The 20590-nt window shown below is 44.9% G+C and overlaps 1 protein-coding gene across 3 annotated transcripts in view; it reads right to left on the bottom strand.

Annotated features, from left to right (window-relative positions):
- The window catches only part of CHAF1A (chromatin assembly factor 1 subunit A), a 1619257-nt gene that overhangs the window by 337272 nt on the left and 1261395 nt on the right, over window positions 1–20590 (bottom strand). For all 3 annotated transcript variants that reach the window (XM_044090585.1, XM_044090587.1, XM_044090586.1), the window contains 2 exons: window positions 5249–5329; window positions 5035–5130 (listed from right to left, as the gene is read on the bottom strand). In XM_044090585.1, coding sequence (XP_043946520.1) covers window positions 5035–5130; window positions 5249–5329 — 177 coding nt within the window. The remainder of the gene's footprint in view (window positions 1–5034; window positions 5131–5248; window positions 5330–20590) is intronic.

The following is a 20590-nucleotide window of genomic DNA, read 5'->3' as shown; positions in this document are numbered from 1 at the left end:
ACGTATTTATTTTACATTTGTTACCTGGGATAGTCCACTGGACACAGCTCCATTTTCAGTGGAGGCCAGGGGAGAAAAGATCCACACATATGAACAACATGCAACAAAAAAACTACAAAGTTTATTTAGATACAAAATGCAGCGAGTCTTAATAGTAATATATTCATACACAGCAGTCACAGTTAGTGAAAACAGAGAAATCTTACAGCAATAGTTTCATTAGTCTAAAGAGATACATACAATGACCTCAATCATTGCTGGAGGGAGTCATGTGTAAACTAACATCTTAAAGGTTATTGGGGTCTAAACCATAACAATCTACCTTATTATATTGCATGCATTTCTACATAGAGAATATAGACCTATCTGTTCCTCTTTAGGTGTGAGACAGTTAAGGTGGTGTTGGGTATAACATAGTGGAGGTTCTAGCCTGGTGAAGAGCACAGCCAATTAGTGAGATGCAGTTTTAATGCTTTTTTTGAACTGTATGAAGGATGTCATAGTAGTTATGTTATAGGGTAGAGCATTCCATAGTTTGGATACATATTTAAAAAAGAGGGTATCACCTGCTGTATTACTTGACTTAGTTACTGTGTGAATAAGTTTGTTACTGGAGCAAAGAGTTCTGCTATTGGTGTGGAGTGAAGTAGGCTTTGCAATGCAGGATTTTTTTTGGTTGATCTAACATTTTATGGGCCAGAGAGAGTTGGTTGTAATGCAGGAGTTGAAACTCCAGCCAGTTGGAGCACCTTCAAGGATGAGCAGTGGTGAGATCTAAACGGGGAGTCAGAGGCAAATCTATTTCGTCATAGCAAGAGTCAAGCTTAGCTAGGTCTGCATTTCTAAGGTTGGTGAGAATAGGTGAGGCATAGAAGAGGGTAGAAATAAGGTGAGTGACAGATACAGTTGTTGGGCAAGGAATTGTCTTTCTTATAGAGGGTACCTAGTTTTTTGTGAACTTTGATGGTCTGAAAAATATGAATATCAAATCTTAGACGGTTATCAATCTCAATGGCCAGGAGTTTGGTGTGCTCTGTGGGAGAGATATTAAAGGTAGAAGTTTATTAGGTGGCCCTAATGGGTTTAAAGAGTAGTACTTTGGTTTTATCAGGGTTTAGCATGAGTTAGATATTGGATAGCCATGTTTCTATAGAGAGGAAAGATTCCTGGGTTAATGTGTGAAGCTCCTGTAGTGTGGAAGCTGCACATGTAGAATCATCAGTGTTTTAGATGACAGATGCTTTGGGAGTGGAGGAATGAAGCTTATTGGTAGAGACGGTGAACAGCAGAAGGCCTAAAATAGAACCCTGGGAAAAACCAAGATTAACTTGGGAGAAGGGGGGAAGAGTTATTGTTTCCACAAGACTGCTTGCTGACAGCCAGCTAAATAGCTCTGGAAGCAGGCTATGGCGGGAAGAGAGTCCTAATTCGGACAGTTCTTTGATAATGTCATGTCTAACCATATCTAAGGCCTTTGAGAGGTCAAGAAAAGTGGCAGAAACAAATTTACCAGCATTTCTATAAGAGTTTACTGATTTGGAGAAGGACAGTAAGGCAGTGGTGGTACTATGGAAGTGTCGGAAGCCGTGCTGGGTGTTTGATAAGAGCCTGTGTGTATGCAAGTAGTGAATCATTTGGAAGTGTATGAACTTTAAGAATTTTTGCTAGAGGGGACAGAATTGCTATAGGTTGGTAGTTCATAAGCTCTGTGGTGTTACCTCCTTTATGTAGGGGGATTACTGAGATATTTTCCATATCTCTAGGACAGTGGCTTGAGAGGGATCTGTTAACTAGAATGGCTATAGGGTAAAGCCACTGCATCGGCAGCAATTTTTAGGAATTCCTCTGGTAATTGGTCAGCAGCCAGAGTAGTGGGTTTAAGTTTTGCTGAGTACTTTTTTATCTCATCTATAGAGACTGACTGGAATTTGAAGGAGATATTCCTTATGGGAGTAGTGTTGTCTTCAGAGGAAGGGTGTGTGTGTTGATTTTTTTGTTGGTTGGCTACGGTCAGTATTGTTTCAGTAAATAATTTATTAAATCGAGTGGGAATGCTGTCACAGTTTACTAAGGTGGGAGGGGGGTACCAGTTTTGCCTGGTAGTAATTTAATGGCTGCCCAAACTTTTTGAGGGCTATTTTGCAGCTTAATTTGAAGACTGGAGTAGTAATTGTCAAGTTTTACTAGTTTCTTAGCTTTATTCCTAAGCTCCTGATATTTGTGTTTTGCAGCTGGGGACTTAACAGTTTTCCAGTCATCCCATGCTTAATCTCTAGCTTTGAGGAGGGCTCTGGTTTCTTTGGTAAGCTATGGAGTGGGATTAGAACTGGCTCTTATGGTTCTAGGAGGGGCATGAAGATCTAATACATTTAAAAAGCTGTTAAACTGCCTCATTTAATTCCAGGTATTTCAGGGGTGCCCAATTGCAATGTTTTACTTCTACTGTCTAATCGATGGGGTTAAAGTTTTTTCTTTCTAATAAAATGATACTATACCTTTGGGATTATGGCTGCATTGTCGTAGAAGGAAGGTTGGCAGATGGTCGCTTAGACCATCGGGGAAGCAACTTGCAAGAGAGGGGTGGCTAGGTTTGTTAGTTAGATTCCAGTCAAGGATTGATTCCTTGTTAGTTGTCTTGTCAATTCATGCTGGAGTTTGGATGGCTTGGATAAAAGCCATGGAGATTAATATGATTTGTTGGGGTGGAAGAGTTACAGGATAGCTAATCTATATTAAAATTACCCAGAATGATGGTTTCAGTTTGGAGAGATAAACAGGACCAATGGAGCAGATTTTCTAGAGTGGGTATACTCTTGCCAGGAGGTATATAGCATCCAATTATGTTGATTTTTTTGGAGTTGAGTTGCAGTTGGGTGAGCACTATTTCTGCATCGTCAACAGAGGGATATTGTATACTTGGCATTTGCACTGAGAGATGGTTCTTTAACATAGCAATGCCACCACCTTTTTTTGTCCTATTCTTCCTTAGTATATTGCATCCTGGGGGAATAATTTCATTGTCATTGAAATGTGGCTTTAGCAAAGTCATGTCTAGCAGGTATAGAGAAAAACAGGCGTGCAGGTCATGGATTTTGTTGGGGATACTTCTACAGTTTATGTTTAGAAACAGTATGTCAGTAGTTTTCCTAGGAAGTTGATTTAGACTACTGGGAATCTGCAGGGGGGTGGGTCTGCAGTAGCATTGGTCCAGGGTTGGGATGAATATCCCCAGAGTGAGACAATTTAGAGGTAATGTAGAGAAAGGACTGCAAGAGTTTTGTGACTGGTCTGCTGAATTTTAGGGAGGGTTGATGACATTTGAGGTGAGGTAGTATTTTAAAGCATATGGATGGAAGGTTTGAGCAGGTGGCACTTAAAGGAGATTAAAATGAGAAGGAACACCAGGAATGGAGTTAATGAACTTCTCTTCCTATGGAAATGCAGTTCCTGTACTAGTACACTAGGAACACCAGGAATGGAGTTCTCTTCGTATGAAAATGCAGCTCCTGTACTAGTACTGGAAATCTATGCGAAATTCATAAATTAACGTAAAATTCTGAAGCTGCAGCCTCAGATGAGATGCTTCATCATAGTCGTACATGTCCAAGTGAAGCTAAAGTCTTCGGACTGGGACCTTTCTTTAGACATTTAAATTTTTGTTTAGCACACCAGTACTTACTGTACCTACATCCCAAATTACTGCCTGTGCACTGTGACCTGCCTGACCTGCAATTTGAAATGACCATTTTTGTTCCTTCACTTTTTAACTTTGCCTTTTAAGTTTTTATTACAATAATCCTTATGTAACTCACTTGTTAGCTTGCACTGGTTATTTCTGACGTTACAAAATCTTCACAATGAAGAGATGCAATACATTTCTTAACTACCCCTTACAACAGCATGAGGAACCTGGACAAAAGCTCTTTTTTTTGAGCTGCATATGGTCTCAAGCATAAGCTCCACCAATATCTATCTTGTGAAGAAAAACAAAATCCGAACTGGGAAAGTCTAGAAGGACCCAAGAACTAGAAAAGAAACAGGAGTTTTAACAATGGAACTTTTTATTCTTATAGGTGATTAGACCCTTCTAGAAATTGGGAATTAGGCACAGCTAGAAATTCTAATTCATTGAAATGTGACAAGGCTCATGCCTACCACTGTCAAGAAGCAATTATGTTTAACTAAATTTGCTATATCACATAAAAGTTGCTAAAGTGATGACCCTTTTCTCAAATGTCATGGCATGGGTATCAAAGGATAACTAACGTGAGCAATATCAATTTCCTGTCTTTTCTGATGCTACACTACTGCAGAGGGAGGGTCTTTAGCTTACAAAAACTGGCTTGACTAGTGAAGCAGTTAACTAATTTGGCTAACATTTGTATGATCTTTAAAAACAGAACTGCAGTAATCATTTCAGCATTCAGACTGTGACAAACAGAGATCAAAGTTTATAGGCGCTGAAAATAAAACTACAATAAAAATAGTAAAAGCCTAAAAACAAAACGAAAACGAGAGGAAAAGTGCTCACTTTATAAAGACGAAACGAAAACGAGAGGAAAAGTGCTCACTTTATAAAGACGAAACGAAAACGAGAGGAAAAGTGCTCACTTTATAAAGACAAAATGAAAACGAGAGGAAAAGTGCTCACTTTATAAAGACGAAACGAAAACGAGAGGAAAAGTGCTCACTTTATAAAGACGAAACGAAAACGGGAGGAAAAGTGCTCACTTTATAAAGACGAAACGAAAACGAGAGGAAAAGTGCTCACTTTATAAAGATGAAATGAAAACGAGAGGAAAAGTGCTCACTTTATAACACTAGGGGATGTTAGTGAACACAAGCGTCACTCCAGTTTTACTATGAAGTAGTGGTAGGACTTGCATTACCTTCTCGTTAAGATCTAAAAGTACACCCCCCAAAAGATGTCACTTTTCACACACTAATGCATCTATCCCAACAGCTTGAGGCAGATTCCTTGAAAAATCAGACTTGAGTGGGGGGTGGTCTTCCTTATGTCGTTTCCTTTCTTACCTCATCAGTAGCACCTTCTCCATCAGAAAGATATCCATGAGGAACGAAAAATCCATCATCCTCATCTTCATCATCACCTCCTTCCTCTTCATCATCCTAGAAGAAAAAAAAGCTGCTTATTAGCTCTTAACTATTACACATCATTTGTCACTGTGACCAACTTGTGGTACTCTAGCACACAAATTCAAAGCAGAGAGCAAACTGTAATACTCACTCCTTCACTATGAGATAAGGACTCCCCAGGTTCTTCCTCTTCCCACTCTTCATCACTGTCCACTTCATAGTCCAGTAAATCCTGAAAACAGAACAAAAAATAAAGTAGAGGATACAAAAATGCCATACATCTTAACAGCAACATTTCTTGACACCATCAGTGTACTCTTTCAAGCTCAAGAAGTAATGCGGCTTCCATGTAGATGGGAAAACAGTTTTCTTACCATAACGTTCCTTCTGTGTTATCTTCATTCATTACTGATGGATTTCGGTTCTGTCCTCGGAACAGAGTTGGTCTTATAACAAGCTCGTGCCAGCCAAAAATCTCTCGAGTTATGCTTTTACCGATAGTGCCCCTCGCCCTGCTACCTAAGATCGAGTTTGCCTGTGATAAGGAAAGCAGAGTTTTTTTCTGAGCAGAAACCCTAAAGCAGGATTAAGACCCAATCCCATCCTCCAGGAGCCTCTGGAGAGGGATGGTGGGTTGGACGTACTGAATGAATGAAGATAAACACAGATGGAACGTTATGGTAAGAACATAACTTCTTTATCGGAGGTTGCTTATCTTCATTAATTCCTTACTCATGGGACAGAGTCCCTAGCTATTTTATGTCCTAGGAGGCCCTTATGGAAGAATGTTCCAGAGTACCACTGAACCAAAGGATGATCTTCCCCTGGACATCAGATCCAATTTGTAATGAGTAATAAAGGTACGGGGGGGGGGGGGTAGACCAGGTTGCAGCTACACAGATACCATCCACAGAAGCCCTTGAATGAAGCGCCACAGAAGTTGCCATTGACCTGGTTGAGTGTGCTTTGACCTTGCTTGGTAGAGGAATTTTATTATGTTGGTAATATGTTGGGCTATGTTCCCACACTAAGGAACATAGCCAAACCTCTCTGGACATCATTCCCCTGAAGGACCCAAGTATGTTGTATACCAAGACATTATGTACTCACCATAACGTTCGATATATGCAGTCCATCTCGCCTCACATTCTTACCCGTGAGTTCGGAGCCAAACCTCAGCCATACTCTAACTCGAAGTCTTCAACTGGCTCGTGGCTAAGAGGTATCCCATGCTGCAACATGCCTATCCCCAGATCTTGTTTGCTACAAGCTCACATACATACACACACACAAACATGCTGAGAGGAAGAACCAACTCAACACATCAAGGAGGAGTGCTGCAAACAGAGACTCGACCTCTAGGTCCTCCAGGAGGGGGTAGGGTGGGTTAGTAAGAATGTAAGGTGAAATGGACTACATACATCGTATGTTATGGTGAGTACATAACTTCTTGATGTTATGTAGTCCAATCTCGCCTACATTCTTACCTGTGGGACAGCGTCCCTAGCACCTAGACCTTGGGCGGCTCACTGGAAAATACTCCTGAGCACTGTGGAACCAAAGGGGGATCTGCCTGTTGACATCAGATCCAATTTGTAGTGACCGATAAAGGTGTGAGGAGATGCCCAAGTAGCTGCTACACAAATATCCATATACATCCTAGCCTGAAAGGCAGTAGAAGTAGACACCGAACGTGTAGAATAAGCCTTTACTTTAAAGGGTAATTCCTTGCCATTTGAAGTATAGATGAAAGAAATGCAACTAGAAATCCATCTGGACAGAGTTACTTTAGATACTGAAGTCCCGAGTCTACGGTCTGAAAACGAGACAGAGTTGATCAGATTTCCTAATGTCTTTTGTTCTATGTAAATAGAAACGCAATGGTCTGTGGGCATCTAGCTGATGAGACAAATTCTGCCTGGTTAGAGAATTCAGGGACAAACAGGCAGCTCGATGGACTGGCTGAGGTTGACCACCGAAGCAACCTCAGCCATAAAGGAAGGATTAGGTCTTAGCGAAACCCTGTCCTTGTGAAATACCAAGTAAGGGGGCGAACCGATAAAGCTTGGAGTTCAGAGTCTCGCCTAGCCGAAGTGATGGCTATCAAAAAGACCATCTTCCAAGACAAAAATTTAATGTCACAGGTTGCCGCGGGCTCAAAAGGAGGCGAGGTACACTGCTGTAACACAAAATTAAGGTCCAATGGAATTACAGGATCAAAGATTGGAAGTTGAAGTAGCATAGCCCTTTTAGAAAAGCCCTACAAAGTCACAGCGCCATTAGATTGGGTTCAATAGCAACATGAAAAGTAGAAATGGCTGTCAACTACACTTTGATAGTTGCCACAGCTGATCCCTGGCTAAACAGTTGAGAAAGAAACTCAAACTGATGAGATGGGAGCTGTATAGGGAGCAATCTGCCTTTCATGAGCCGAAATGGAGAATCTCTTCCACTTAATGGACTAAATCTTCCTAGTAGAAGGCTTGTGGGAGGAAGACAGAATATGAATCACCTCCGGTGAAAAATCATGAAGCCTGACTAGGGACAGAATTGGAGCAGCCATGCTGTCAACCTGAGGGTCTGAATGGAGGGGTAGTACTGCCCTGACATACGAGTCAACAGATCTGGCTGTGGGTCCAGAATCCACAGATTGTCCATCAGATAAGGGTGAAGAAAAGGAAACCAGATCTGACGAGGCCAGTGTGGTGCAATCCGTATCATTTTGCTTCCCAAGGACTGTGCTTTCTTAATAACTTTAGTTACCAGGGGAATTGGAGGGAAGGCATAGAGAAGACCGGAGGGCCAATTGTGAACTACAGCGTCCCTGGGTGCCTCCCCTTTCGGGGGAATAAGGGTGAAAAAGCTGCTGTATTTGGCATTGAGGGGGCTGGCAAATGGATCACAGCAAGGCTGATCTCATCTGCAGAAAATCCGTTCTTCCACTTGTTCGCTCAGGGATCACTCGTGAGGCATCAGAATAGCTCTGCTCAGTCCGTCGGCAATCACGTTGGACTTCCTCAGTATGTGCGTTGCCGGTAGAAAGCGCTGAGAAGATGCTGCCCGCTGCCACACTAAGTGCATCTCTGCAAAGGGGATACGACCCGGTTCCTCCCTGTTTGTTCAAATACCAGACCACTGACATGTTGACTGAGTGGACTGCAATTGTCCCATGAGGAAGAAAGCTTTAAAGTACTTGCAATACTAATAGTACCGCTCTCATCTCTAAGACATGCAAATGGATCTAGTGTTCCTGCCACGTGCCTTGGACTGTCCTGCCGAGATAATGCCACCCCCCCACCCAATCTGGGAGGCATCCGTTGTCACAGTGGCAATCGAAGGAAGAATGAAAGGCATACCCGCGTTGAGATTGCTGGTCTGAAGCCACCAGCGCAGATCCTGCTTGCACCCGTCGGTTATTACAATAAGATGGGAGAGCGGGAGATGCTGAAGAGACCACTGGGCAAAAATTAGCCGCTGAAGAAGCCTCGTGTGTAGTCTTGCAAGAGGAACTAGAATAATCGTGGCAGCCATGGTCCCTAACAACTTGAGAACCACCTTTGCCTTGACCTTCTTCAGTGGCAGTAAAGCGTAGACCTGCTGCTGTAAAACCTGAATTTGCTCTTCTGGCAGGAAAGCCCTCATGAGCACAGTGTTTAATTCGGCGCCGATGAAGGCTAACACGCTGCGAGGGCAACAATGCATACTTTTCCCAATTCAAAGTAATTCCCAGACTTTGGCACAGTGCAATAGTGGCGTCCCTGGTCTGTAGCAGTAGATGCCAAGTGGTGGCAGACAGGAGCCGGTCATCCAGGTATGGAAACACTTGAAATCCCTGACGTCTGAAGTGAGCAGTTACCACTGCCATGCATTTTAACACCCTGGGGACTGTGGTGAGACCAAAAGGCAGAACACAAAACTGAAAATGACTGGCTCCTAGGTGGAAGCATAGGTGACTTCTGGATGCCCTGTCCATTTTTATATGGTAGTAAGCATCCTTGAGGTCGATGGAGCACATCCACACATTTTTCCCTAATAAGGGGAGAACTGACCTTAACGTGACCATGCGGAACTTGGACTTCTCTACATGAAGGTTCAAACGGCTGAGATCCAAAATGAGTCTCGGGTCCCATGTTCTGTTCAGCACCAAAAAGAATCTGGACAAGTCCCTTATCCTATTTGGTCTGCAGGGACGGGTTGGATGGCTCCTTTTAACAGCAACTTTTGAACTTCTAAGGTTGCAGAATCCCTTTGACTGGGTGGAACATCTGGGATTCTTTTGTTTGGAGGGGGATATGAAAGAAGGGGAATATGATGACCTCTGGAGATAATCTCTAATACCCACTCGTCTTGGGTGATGTCTCGCCAGGCTTCTGGGTATAGAGAAATGCGACCCCTGACCGGCTCCAGAGACGCACAGTCGGGCCTCTTCTCAGGAGTGCTGGTGCGGTCCCCCTGGTTACACGGGTCTCCTCTGCCTCGAGGGTGGCATCTACCTGAATTTCCACCCCCTCCTCTACCTCTGGAGGGGGAAATCACTCTGTGCATCTTGAAAAAACCTCTGCGATTTTCTGAACCACATTTTCCCACCTTTCTGGCCCTTGGGATAAGGTATACAAGAAGAATGGAAAAATGGACTCCCACAGCAGACAGGGTTTTTCCTTCCTGCTCGCACCTAGTGAGATTGTTCTTCACCTTGGTTCCAAATAAGGATGAACCGTCAAAGGGCGCGTTGGTGAAGGTAGACTTGAAAGCCTCCGTGAAGTTGCACAGGCGAATCCAGGAGTGTCTAAGAAAGACTCCGGAACCTACAGCTCTGCTCACTCCATCGGTTGTGTAAGAGATCAGCCTCCTGTAGGAGTTGGTAATAGAATTTAGGGTAGACATCTGAGCATTGACTTTGAACCACGGCATGAGAAACGTTGCCCTGTAGAGAATCTCCCAACTCCTTTAGGAGATCTCTCTGGAGCCGTGTAAAATGCGACAAATAGTTCAGCGACCGCAGTGTAAAGGCTGCTGAAGAGAACACACGCTTCCCATACCTGTCCACAGCCCTGGACTCCTTGTTAGGGGGAATGGAAGGTAGATGAAGTTTCTGCAAGTTCCTTCTTGGTGGCTGCTGCCACCACCCATGGCATCTTACTGGAACGCCTTTTGTAAGAAATTCTTTATTAGGGGGAGCGGACAAAAACTTGTTGCATCTCCTAGGGACCGGTTCCAGAGTGTCTAGAGTTTCCCACACCTTTCGACAAACGAGGTCCAAGAGCTCGAACGGGGGAGAAACCAAAGAGGCAGAAGGTTGGGACCCAAATGCCTTCAGGAACACAGACTCCTCAGAAGGGGCTTTAGATGGCTAGTCGCCTCTGTCTCAGTATTTCCAAGATATTTGAAAAAGAGATCGTCAGAAGACAACTCGGGGGACCCCTCCGACTCCTCGAGGTCTGCGTCAGACATGAGACTCATCTTGGGAGTCGATGTGCTTCCTCTTGCACACTCTTTCTGGGTGGCTCCTCGGGTAAAAAATCAGGGGAGGCCTCAGAAAGCTGTGGACCACTCATGGAGATATCATGAGGCCTTAGGTCTCCACTGTCCCTAGATAGAGGGTGATCTGATACTGTTAGCGGTGCTGATGGGGGAAGAGTGTCGGTGCCATAAGATGCAGCTGACGACCTGGCCAGCACACTCCTCATGACCTCGAAAACGGACCCCCCCCCCCAAGCTCCGAAGGTCGACTAACCGCAAATGACACCCTCGGAGCAGAGGAAATAAGGTCCGAAGCAGATGTCAGGTCCACGCTCACCCGAGCCGAAGCGCTGAGAGGAAGGCTCGGAGCCAAAGATCGAACAGATACCTCCCTCTCGGCTCCGACCGGTGAACTGTGAATCCTGGACCCAGTGGACGGTGCAGATAGGGTCCGAGCAGAGATGCCAGAAGGGGCTACAGAAACCAACCTTGAGGCGTCCGACAGAACCGACAGCTCTGGCTCCGAAGAAAGGTCTGAAGGAGGAACAGCCAAAGATGAAGGGAGGACGGGCTCCGGAGTAGACTGGGCCTGAGCCAAAAGCAATTTAACCAGCACCGATGACTGCAGCAGTTTCCTCACCAATCTATTGACAGTCATCAGAAAGGGTCCTAGAGGACATGGTCGGGGATCTAGATTTCCCTATAGAGGGAGACCTACGAGTCAGAGAAACAGGTCGAAAAACTGGAGACCGGCTCCGAACGGCACCAATAAACCAGGAGCCGATGTCAACATCATCGATGCACTATCTTCTGTCGGCCCCGAAGCCAGTGGAGCCAAAGCAACTGTAGTTCTAATGATTTTCTCCGGCAGCTCAGAGGAGACTATCAAAGCCAGAGTGAGTTTCATAGAGGATTTTTTGTCCGTCTTTTTGTCTGGTTTGGAAGGAGAGGACTTGGAACTGGAAGACCTCTCCAAATCCTCTTCAAAGGAAGGTTTCAGCAATCACCTTAATATTAGCTTGTTCTTCCTCTCTTGCAGCACGCGGGGGCTGAAAGCGTGGAAGAACAAGCAGGATTCCTGTAGATGAATAGCCCCCAAGCAATACACAGAGACCATCTGTCAAAGACGACTGGTTATTACACTTGACACTTATTAAAGCCCGAAGGCCTGTGCTCTTTAGAATCCGTAGACATGTTAAAGACAAGAGCACACACACACACACACACACGGGAAAACAGTAGGGACACCTTCACTACAGTAACCAGAGTGCAGGAAACTAGAGCCTCTAACTTAAATGGCCTAGAGACCGCAGGATAACCACAGGGAGGACTAGGTCCTCCAAGTTAAACGGGCCTAACCCAGGAAACAAGGGAACACAAAACAGTCACAACAAAGCAGTCACAATAAAGAACCCGCTAACAGGTCTGCTACATAAAAAAAAAACAGGGGAGGACTAGGTCCTCTAACTGAAACGGGTCTAGCCTGTAAACACCAAACGAAACGGGATACCAAGAAAGGTTGAACTGAACCGGTCAGAAGCAAAACACACACACTAGCTATGAAAATAGCTTTTGGAGCTACTAAGTTGAAATGTAAATAGAAAAATTGTACTTAGCCACGGCCAAGAGCGACACCACGTCCGAGCTGCAAACGAGATCTGGGGATAGGTGCATTGCAGCATGGGGTACCTCTTAGCCACGAGCCAATTGAAGACTTCCTGGAGTATGGCAGAGTCAGAGCCGAAGTTTGGCTCCGAACCCACGGGTAAGAATGTAGGCGTGATCTGACTACGTAACATACACTGTTTAAGATTAAAGATACACTTCTTTTATCAGCCTAGGTGTATATTGTAAACTCCCTAGCCAGGACAGCCAGCAGCCAAACCTTTCTCTCCTCCCAACCTCCACAGCTTCCAGTCTTAAAGCCTCCTTACACCACTCCTGTGTACCCTACCTAACACACAGGCGGCACCCTATTCCCTGGTCTATTCTCTGCATAACTTTCTCCATTCTGATAATTTAACTCTCAGACTCCCACTTCTTACCATATTTATCTGCTAGTCCCAGTTTACCCCACTGTTTACCTTACTTTTCTCACCTGCACAGATTACTATCTCCCTTTAGACTTGCCTTACAGTCAGCACTTCACTGATTGTTTTCCCTGAATTCAGTCCTTCTCTAGCTCTACCTGCTCCGTTCGCCCTGCGGGCTCACTCCGATCCCCTACCCCCAAATGCCACCCGCCCCCAGTACTTCTCTTATACTTCCCTAACCACACCCCCCCAGTCAGCCCTTCCCATTAATTACAAGCATCCTACCACAACTTATCCTTTCTACACACCCACCTTGATAACATGTCACTCTCCTCTATCACCCCACCCTTTTTCGCTAACCCATCTACTACCCCAGCCACAATTTATCCACTTACTCCCACCTTATCCCAAAATCCTAAAACATATGACTACCTCATACCCCCCACTTATACTATATGTCTTCACCGCATATGAATTCCACTACCTACCTCTCAGTATCCATCAATCACAACCACTAGCATCCAAACACACACCCTGCCAACAAAGCTACCCCGACTCTTCACCAGCTGCACTTCTCCAAAACCTCTCCATCCCATACATCCTACTTACTTAAACCCAAGGACTAAGAACTATTACCAACTCCTAAGATCACCAAACTCATAAGGAGTATATTACCTAATATCATAATTGGCGACATCCACCCTAACCCAGGCCCAAACTCACCAGCTACCGCTAACCCCATAAATAGTACTCCTACCAGCCTAAGAAGATCACATAATGCCCCCAAATCATTCCTAATCTGCCACCTAAATGTCAGAAGTATAAATAAGAAAATCCACCATCTGCATGCCCTCCTAGACATGCACTCCCCTGATCTACTCTGCCTTACAGAAACCTGGCTCAAACCCACTATCCCTGATAATGAAAGATTACCCCACCATCTGCATGCCCTTCTAGACATGCACTCCCTTGATCTACTCTGCCTTACAGAAACCTGGCTCAAACCCACTACCCTGATAATGAAAGATTACCCCCCCATCTGCATGCCCTCCTAGACATGCACTCCCTTGATCTACTCTGCCTTACAGAAACCTGGCTCAAACCCACTATCCCCGATAATGAAAGATTACCCCACCATCTGCATGCCCTCCTAGACATGCACTCCCTTGATCTACTCTGCCTTACAGAAACCTGGCTCAAACCAACTACCCTGATAATGAAAGATTACCCCCCCATCTGCATGCCCTTCTAGACATGCACTCCCTTGATCTACTCTGCCTTACAGAAACCTGGCTCAAACCCACTACCCTGATAATGAAAGATTACCCCACCATCTGCATGCCCTTCTAGACATGCACTCCCTTGATCTACTCTGCCCTACAGAAACCTGGCTCAAACCCACTATCCCTGATAATGAAAGATTACCCCACCATCTGCATGCCCTCCTAGACATGCACTCCCCTGATCTACTCTGCCTTACCCTGGCTCAAACCCACTATCCCTGATAATGAAAGATTACCCCCCCATCTGCATGCCCTCCTAGACATGCACTCCCTTGATCTACTCTGCCTTACAGAAACCTGGCTCAAACCCACTATCCCTGATAATGAAAGATTACCCCCCCATCTGCATGCCCTTCTAGACATGCACTCCCTTGATCTACTCTGCCCTACAGAAACCTGGCTCAAACCCACTATCCCTGATAATGAAAGATTACCCCACCATCTGCATGCCCTCCTAGACATGCACTCCCTTGATCTACTCTGCCTTACAGAAACCTGGCTCAAACCCACTATCCCTGATAATGAAAGATTACCCCCCCATCTGCATGCCCTCCTAGACATGCACTCCCTTGATCTACTCTGCCTTACAGAAACCTGGCTCAAACCCACTATCCCTGATAATGAAAGATTACCCCACCATCTGCATGCCCTTCTAGACATGCACTCCCTTGATCTACTCTGCCTTACAGAAACCTGGCTCAAACCCACTACCCTGATAATGAAAGATTAGCCCCCCATCTGCATGCCCTCCTAGACATGCACTCCCTTGATCTACTCTGCCTTACCCTGGCTCAAACCCACTACCCTGATAATGAAAGATTACCCCCCCATCTGCATGCCCTCCTAGACATGCACTCCCTTGATCTACTCTGCCTTACCCTGGCTCAAACCCACTACCCTGATAATGAAAGATTACCCCCCCATCTGCATGCCCTCCTAGACATGCACTCCCTTGATCTACTCTGCCTTACAGAAACCTGGCTCAAACCCACTATCCCTGATAATGAAAGATTACCCCACCATCTGCATGCCCTCCTAGACATGCACTCCCTTGATCTACTCTGCCTTACAGAAACCTGGCTCAAACCCACTATCCCTGATAATGAAAGATTACCCCACCATCTGCATGCCCTCCTAGACATGCACTCCCTTGATCTACTCTGCCTTACCCTGGCTCAAACCCACTACCCTGATAATGAAAGATTACCCCCCCATCTGCATGCCCTTCTAGACATGCACTCCCTTGATCTACTCTGCCTTACAGAAACCTGGCTCAAACCCACTATCCCTGATAATGAAAGATTACCCCACCATCTGCATGCCCTTCTAGACATGCACTCCCTGATCTACTCTGCCTTACAGAAACCTGGCTCAAACCCACTATCCCTGATAATGAAAGATTACCCCCCCATCTGCATGCCCTTCTAGACATGCACTCCCTTGATCTACTCTGCCTTACAGAAACCTGGCTCAAACCCACTATCCCCGATAATGAAAGATTACCCCACCATCTGCATGCCCTTCTAGACATGCACTCCCTTGATCTACTCTGCCTTACCCTGGCTCAAACCCACTACCCTGATAATGAAAGATTACCCCCCATCTGCATGCCCTCCTAGACATGCACTCCCTTGATCTACTCTGCCTTACAGAAACCTGGCTCAAACCCACTATCCCTGATAATGAAAGATTACCCCACCATCTGCATGCCCTTCTAGACATGCACTCCCTGATCTACTCTGCCTTACAGAAACCTGGCTCAAACCCACTATCCCTGATAATGAAAGATTACCCCCCATCTGCATGCCCTCCTAGACATGCACTCCCTTGATCTACTCTGCCTTACCCTGGCTCAAACCCACTATCCCTGATAATGAAAGATTACCCCACCATCTGCATGCCCTCCTAGACATGCACTCCCTTGATCTACTCTGCCTTACCCTGGCTCAAACCCACTACCCTGATAATGAAAGATTACCCCCCCATCTGCATGCCCTTCTAGACATGCACTCCCTTGATCTACTCTGCCTTACAGAAACCTGGCTCAAACCCACTATCCCTGATAATGAAAGATTACCCCCCCATCTGCATGCCCTTCTAGACATGCACTCCCTTGATCTACTCTGCCTTACAGAAACCTGGCTCAAACCCACTATCCCCGATAATGAAAGATTACCCCACCATCTGCATGCCCTTCTAGACATGCACTCCCTTGATCTACTCTGCCCTACAGAAACCTGGCTCAAACCCACTATCCCTGATAATGAAAGATTACCCCCCATCTGCATGCCCTCCTAGACATGCACTCCCTTGATCTACTCTGCCTTACCCTGGCTCAAACCCACTATCCCCGATAATGAAAGATTACCCCCCCATCTGCATGCCCTCCTAGACATGCACTCCCTTGATCTACTCTGCCTTACAGAAACCTGGCTCAAACCCACTATCCCTGATAATGAAAGATTACCCCACCATCTGCATGCCCTCCTAGACATGCACTCCCTTGATCTACTCTGCCTTACAGAAACCTGGCTCAAACCCACTATCCCTGATAATGAAAGATTACCCCACCATCTGCATGCCCTTCTAGACATGCACTCCCTTGATCTACTCTGCCTTACAGAAACCTGGCTCAAACCCACTATCCCCGATAATGAAAGATTACCCCACCATCTGCATGCCCTTCTAGACATGCACTCCCTTGATCTACTCTGCCCTACAGAAACCTGGCTCAAACCCACTATCCCTGATAATGAAAGATTACCCCACCATCTGCATGCCCTCCTAGACATGCACTCCCTTGATCTACTCTGCCTTACAGAAACCTGGCTCAAACCCACTACCCTGATAATGAAAGATTACCCCACCATCTGCATGCCCTTCTAGACATGCACTCCCTTGATCTACTCTGCCTTACAGAAACCTGGCTCAAACCCACTACCCTGATAATGAAAGATTACCCCCACCATCTGCATGCCCTTCTAGACATGCACTCCCTTGATCTACTCTGCCTTACAGAAACCTGGCTCAAACCCACTACCCTGATAATGAAAGATTACCCCACCATCTGCATGCCCTCCTAGACATGCACTCCCTTGATCTACTCTGCCTTACAGAAACCTGGCTCAAACCCACTACCCTGATAATGAAAGATTACCCCACCATCTGCATGCCCTTCTAGACATGCACTCCCTTGATCTACTCTGCCTTACAGAAACCTGGCTCAAACCCACTATCCCCGATAATGAAAGATTACCCCACCATCTGCATGCCCTCCTAGACATGCACTCCCTTGATCTACTCTGCCTTACAGAAACCTGGCTCAAACCCACTACCCTGATAATGAAAGATTACCCCACCATCTGCATGCCCTTCTAGACATGCACTCCCTTGATCTACTCTGCCTTACAGAAACCTGGCTCAAACCCACTATCCCCGATAATGAAAGATTACCCCCCCATCTGCATGCCCTCCTAGACATGCAGTCCCTTGACCTACTCTGCCTTACAGAAACCTGGCTCAAACCCACTATCCCTGATAATGAAAGATTACCCCACCATCTGCATGCCCTTCTAGACATGCACTCCCTTGATCTACTCTGCCTTACAGAAACCTGGCTCAAACCCACTATCCCTGATAATGAAAGATTACCCCACCATCTGCATGCCCTTCTAGACATGCACTCCCTTGATCTACTCTGCCTTACAGAAACCTGGCTCAAACCCACTATCCCTGATAATGAAAGATTACCCCCCAACTATAATATAACAAGACTTGACTGTAAAGGTAGAAAAGGAGGCAGAGTAGCCATCCTATATAAATCCACTCTTAAGATATCCACAATTAGCACTCCACAACACCTACCAACTCTGAAATAATCATCTCAAAAGAACTTAAACACAAATCTATAAACATAGTATGCAGCTATATTCCTCCAGGCAACAACATAGCCACCTTAGAAAGCACCCTTCAATGGTTATCCACTACCCACCTCCAAAAAGCAATCATTCTCGGGGACTTCAACATCGACTGGATAACTTGTTCAGCAAACTTCCGCACCACCCATATTAACTTATATAGTTTCTCCCAGATTATTACCACCCCACCCGAATCAACAAGCCCAACAAAAAGGAAAGCATCCTAGACTGGATCTTAATAAACCACAGTTATACAAATCAGGCACCCTACCTGAAGACATGAGCGACCACCTCCTAACCTATATAATCAGGAAAAGGGATGACATATCTTACCAAACCACCTTTAAAACCATTAGGTATACAAAGAACTTTAACCTAATTAGTTTCCAAGACTATCTTAGCTCATGTAAATGGGCCAATCTAAAAACACGTCCCCTTGACGAAGCAGTCTCCAAAATCAATACTAGATTCCTGGCTGTCAGACAGGCATGTTCCCACACGTACAATCAGAACCAAGAATAAAAATGCTCCATGGCTAACCAATACTACTAGACAAAATCTTACTGCTAGAAACTCAGCATGGACCTCCTAGAGAGCCACCAAAACCCCACAAGCCCACATTACAGTCAAACAAATGAGAAATGAAGAAAAAAGGTCTATTGTGTTAGACAAACAAAACTATTTCAATTTACAGCAAAAACACCAGAATCTGCCTCAAAAATTCAGGTCAGGTCTGAATAAACTGCTCTACCCAGGTAAATCCTCTACCACCACCCCCTCAGCTACCCTACAACTACCTTCTAAATGTGCTGCTAAGACCTTTAACACTTTTTTCACTGAAACAGTCCAGTCCCTAGCTAATAATCTCCCATCTCTTCTACTACAATATCATCCACTCAAGAAAATACCCCCCCCCTTCCCTCAAATTTGATCCCATCCCCACAGGCTATATTAAATCCCTACTTAAACTAAAACCTACCACCCTGGCAGCTGACCAACTTCCTGTAGAGTTTCTACAAAAGGCCAATAATGTTATAGCTTACCCCATCTCCATCTTAATCAATCGCACTATCCACGAATCCTACATTCCCGCCATCTGGAAAATCACTCATATTATTCCACTTCATAAAGGGGGAAACTCCACTGAACTCTCAATTACAGACCCATAGCCATATTATCTCCTTTAGCCAAAATAATGCAGAAATGCATTAAGAAACAATTCCTAACCCACCTTACTCAGAATACTGTCTTAGCCCCAACCCAGCATGGCTTCAGACCAGCCCATAGTACTACCACCACCCTTCTCTCCTTTTCTCACACTATAAATCAAAACCGTAATCAGAATTTGCTCTCCTCTGCCCTATTTCTCGATTTATCTAATGCATCCGATATGGTAAATCACCACCTACTCCTAGACTCTTTAAAATCACTGCCCTTGAATAACTCAGCTGGTTACACTCTTACCTGCATGGCAGACAAGCTGTCCTGTGGAAAGAAAACTTATCTCCCCCTTCTACCTGTCATCCTTGGAGTACCCAAATGTTCTATCCTGGGCCCCCCTCTTCTCCATATTCATTAATGACCTACCCAATGTTATCCCAGATGCAACATTAATATAGTATGCAGATGACTCTACACATCTGCTCTGCCTCCACTCCCAAAGATTTACAATCCCTTTCCCAAATCACTTTCAACAAAGTAGAAAACTGGCTCAATAATCTTCATCTCCTACTGAACCCAAACAAAACCAAACTATTTTCTCCCCCTCCCGTAAGCTATCACCATTAATTACAGTCTCTTCCAACAGTGGCACCTTAATCACTCCCGAACCTTGCACTAAACTACTAGGGGTAATCACTGATAATAACCTGAAGTACAATGTCCATGTAGACAGAACCATAAAAACAGTCAACAAAAAAATAGGCTCCATGTGTAGGATTAAGCAATTCTTAACACCGTCTGGCAGAACTGCCGTAGCTCGCACACATCTTCTGTCAACCCACCTCACCCATCCTCACAAATCTAACCAAATCAAACCTTAAAATCACTGCCTGCTATAACAATATAGCTAGATTTGCCACAGGCTCAGCCTATAGAACTCACCACTGTCAAAATCTTCAGAAATTAGGCTGGCTTGAACTATCCAATCAGACATTTTATAACCAACTCAATTATTCATAAAATCCTATACCAACCAACACCCCCATTCTGACTATTACTACCCCTACAGCAACCTAGTACCCCTCTGTTCTTCCAACAAAATGCTAGTACAAACCACCAAAGCAAACAACTCAGCTGGAGATTCATTGTTTTCCAACTCTGCTGGAAAAAAATGGAACTCACTTCCAGCTGGAATAACCATGACAAGCTCCTTGCCTCAATTCAAAACATCCCTAAAAATGTACATGAACAGTGACTGGCTCTGCCCATGTCTAAACCCTGACTAACCCAAACAAAAATCAGAAGAAGCAAAATAAACTCAGCCATGATCAGGTCTATACCCTGAATAAACCATTTAATACCAAGACAAAGGTAACCCAAACTTAGCTCACAGAGGTGAATACCCTTAAATTTTCTCTCCCCGCCCTCACAACACACAATTCCCTGAACCATTAGAACTCTTATCCCATCGTCAGGAAGATAAGTTAATCTTCTGCACACACTGAACTACTTCCTCCTTACCTGATCACCGTTCTCTTTTAACTGTCATCCTTGCCTTCTACCTGGAAATCATGCTCTATTATACTGAATTACTTCCTCCTTACCTGATCACCGTTCTCTTTTAAGTGTCATCCTTACC

This window comes from Protopterus annectens, chromosome 13.part0, assembly GCF_019279795.1.
Source record: "Protopterus annectens isolate FY-2018-M chromosome 13.part0, PAN1.0, whole genome shotgun sequence".
NCBI classification, from domain to species: Eukaryota; Metazoa; Chordata; order Ceratodontiformes; family Protopteridae; genus Protopterus; species Protopterus annectens.
Note: the sequence above shows the minus strand (reverse complement) of the source record. Positions and strands in the feature narration are given on the sequence as shown.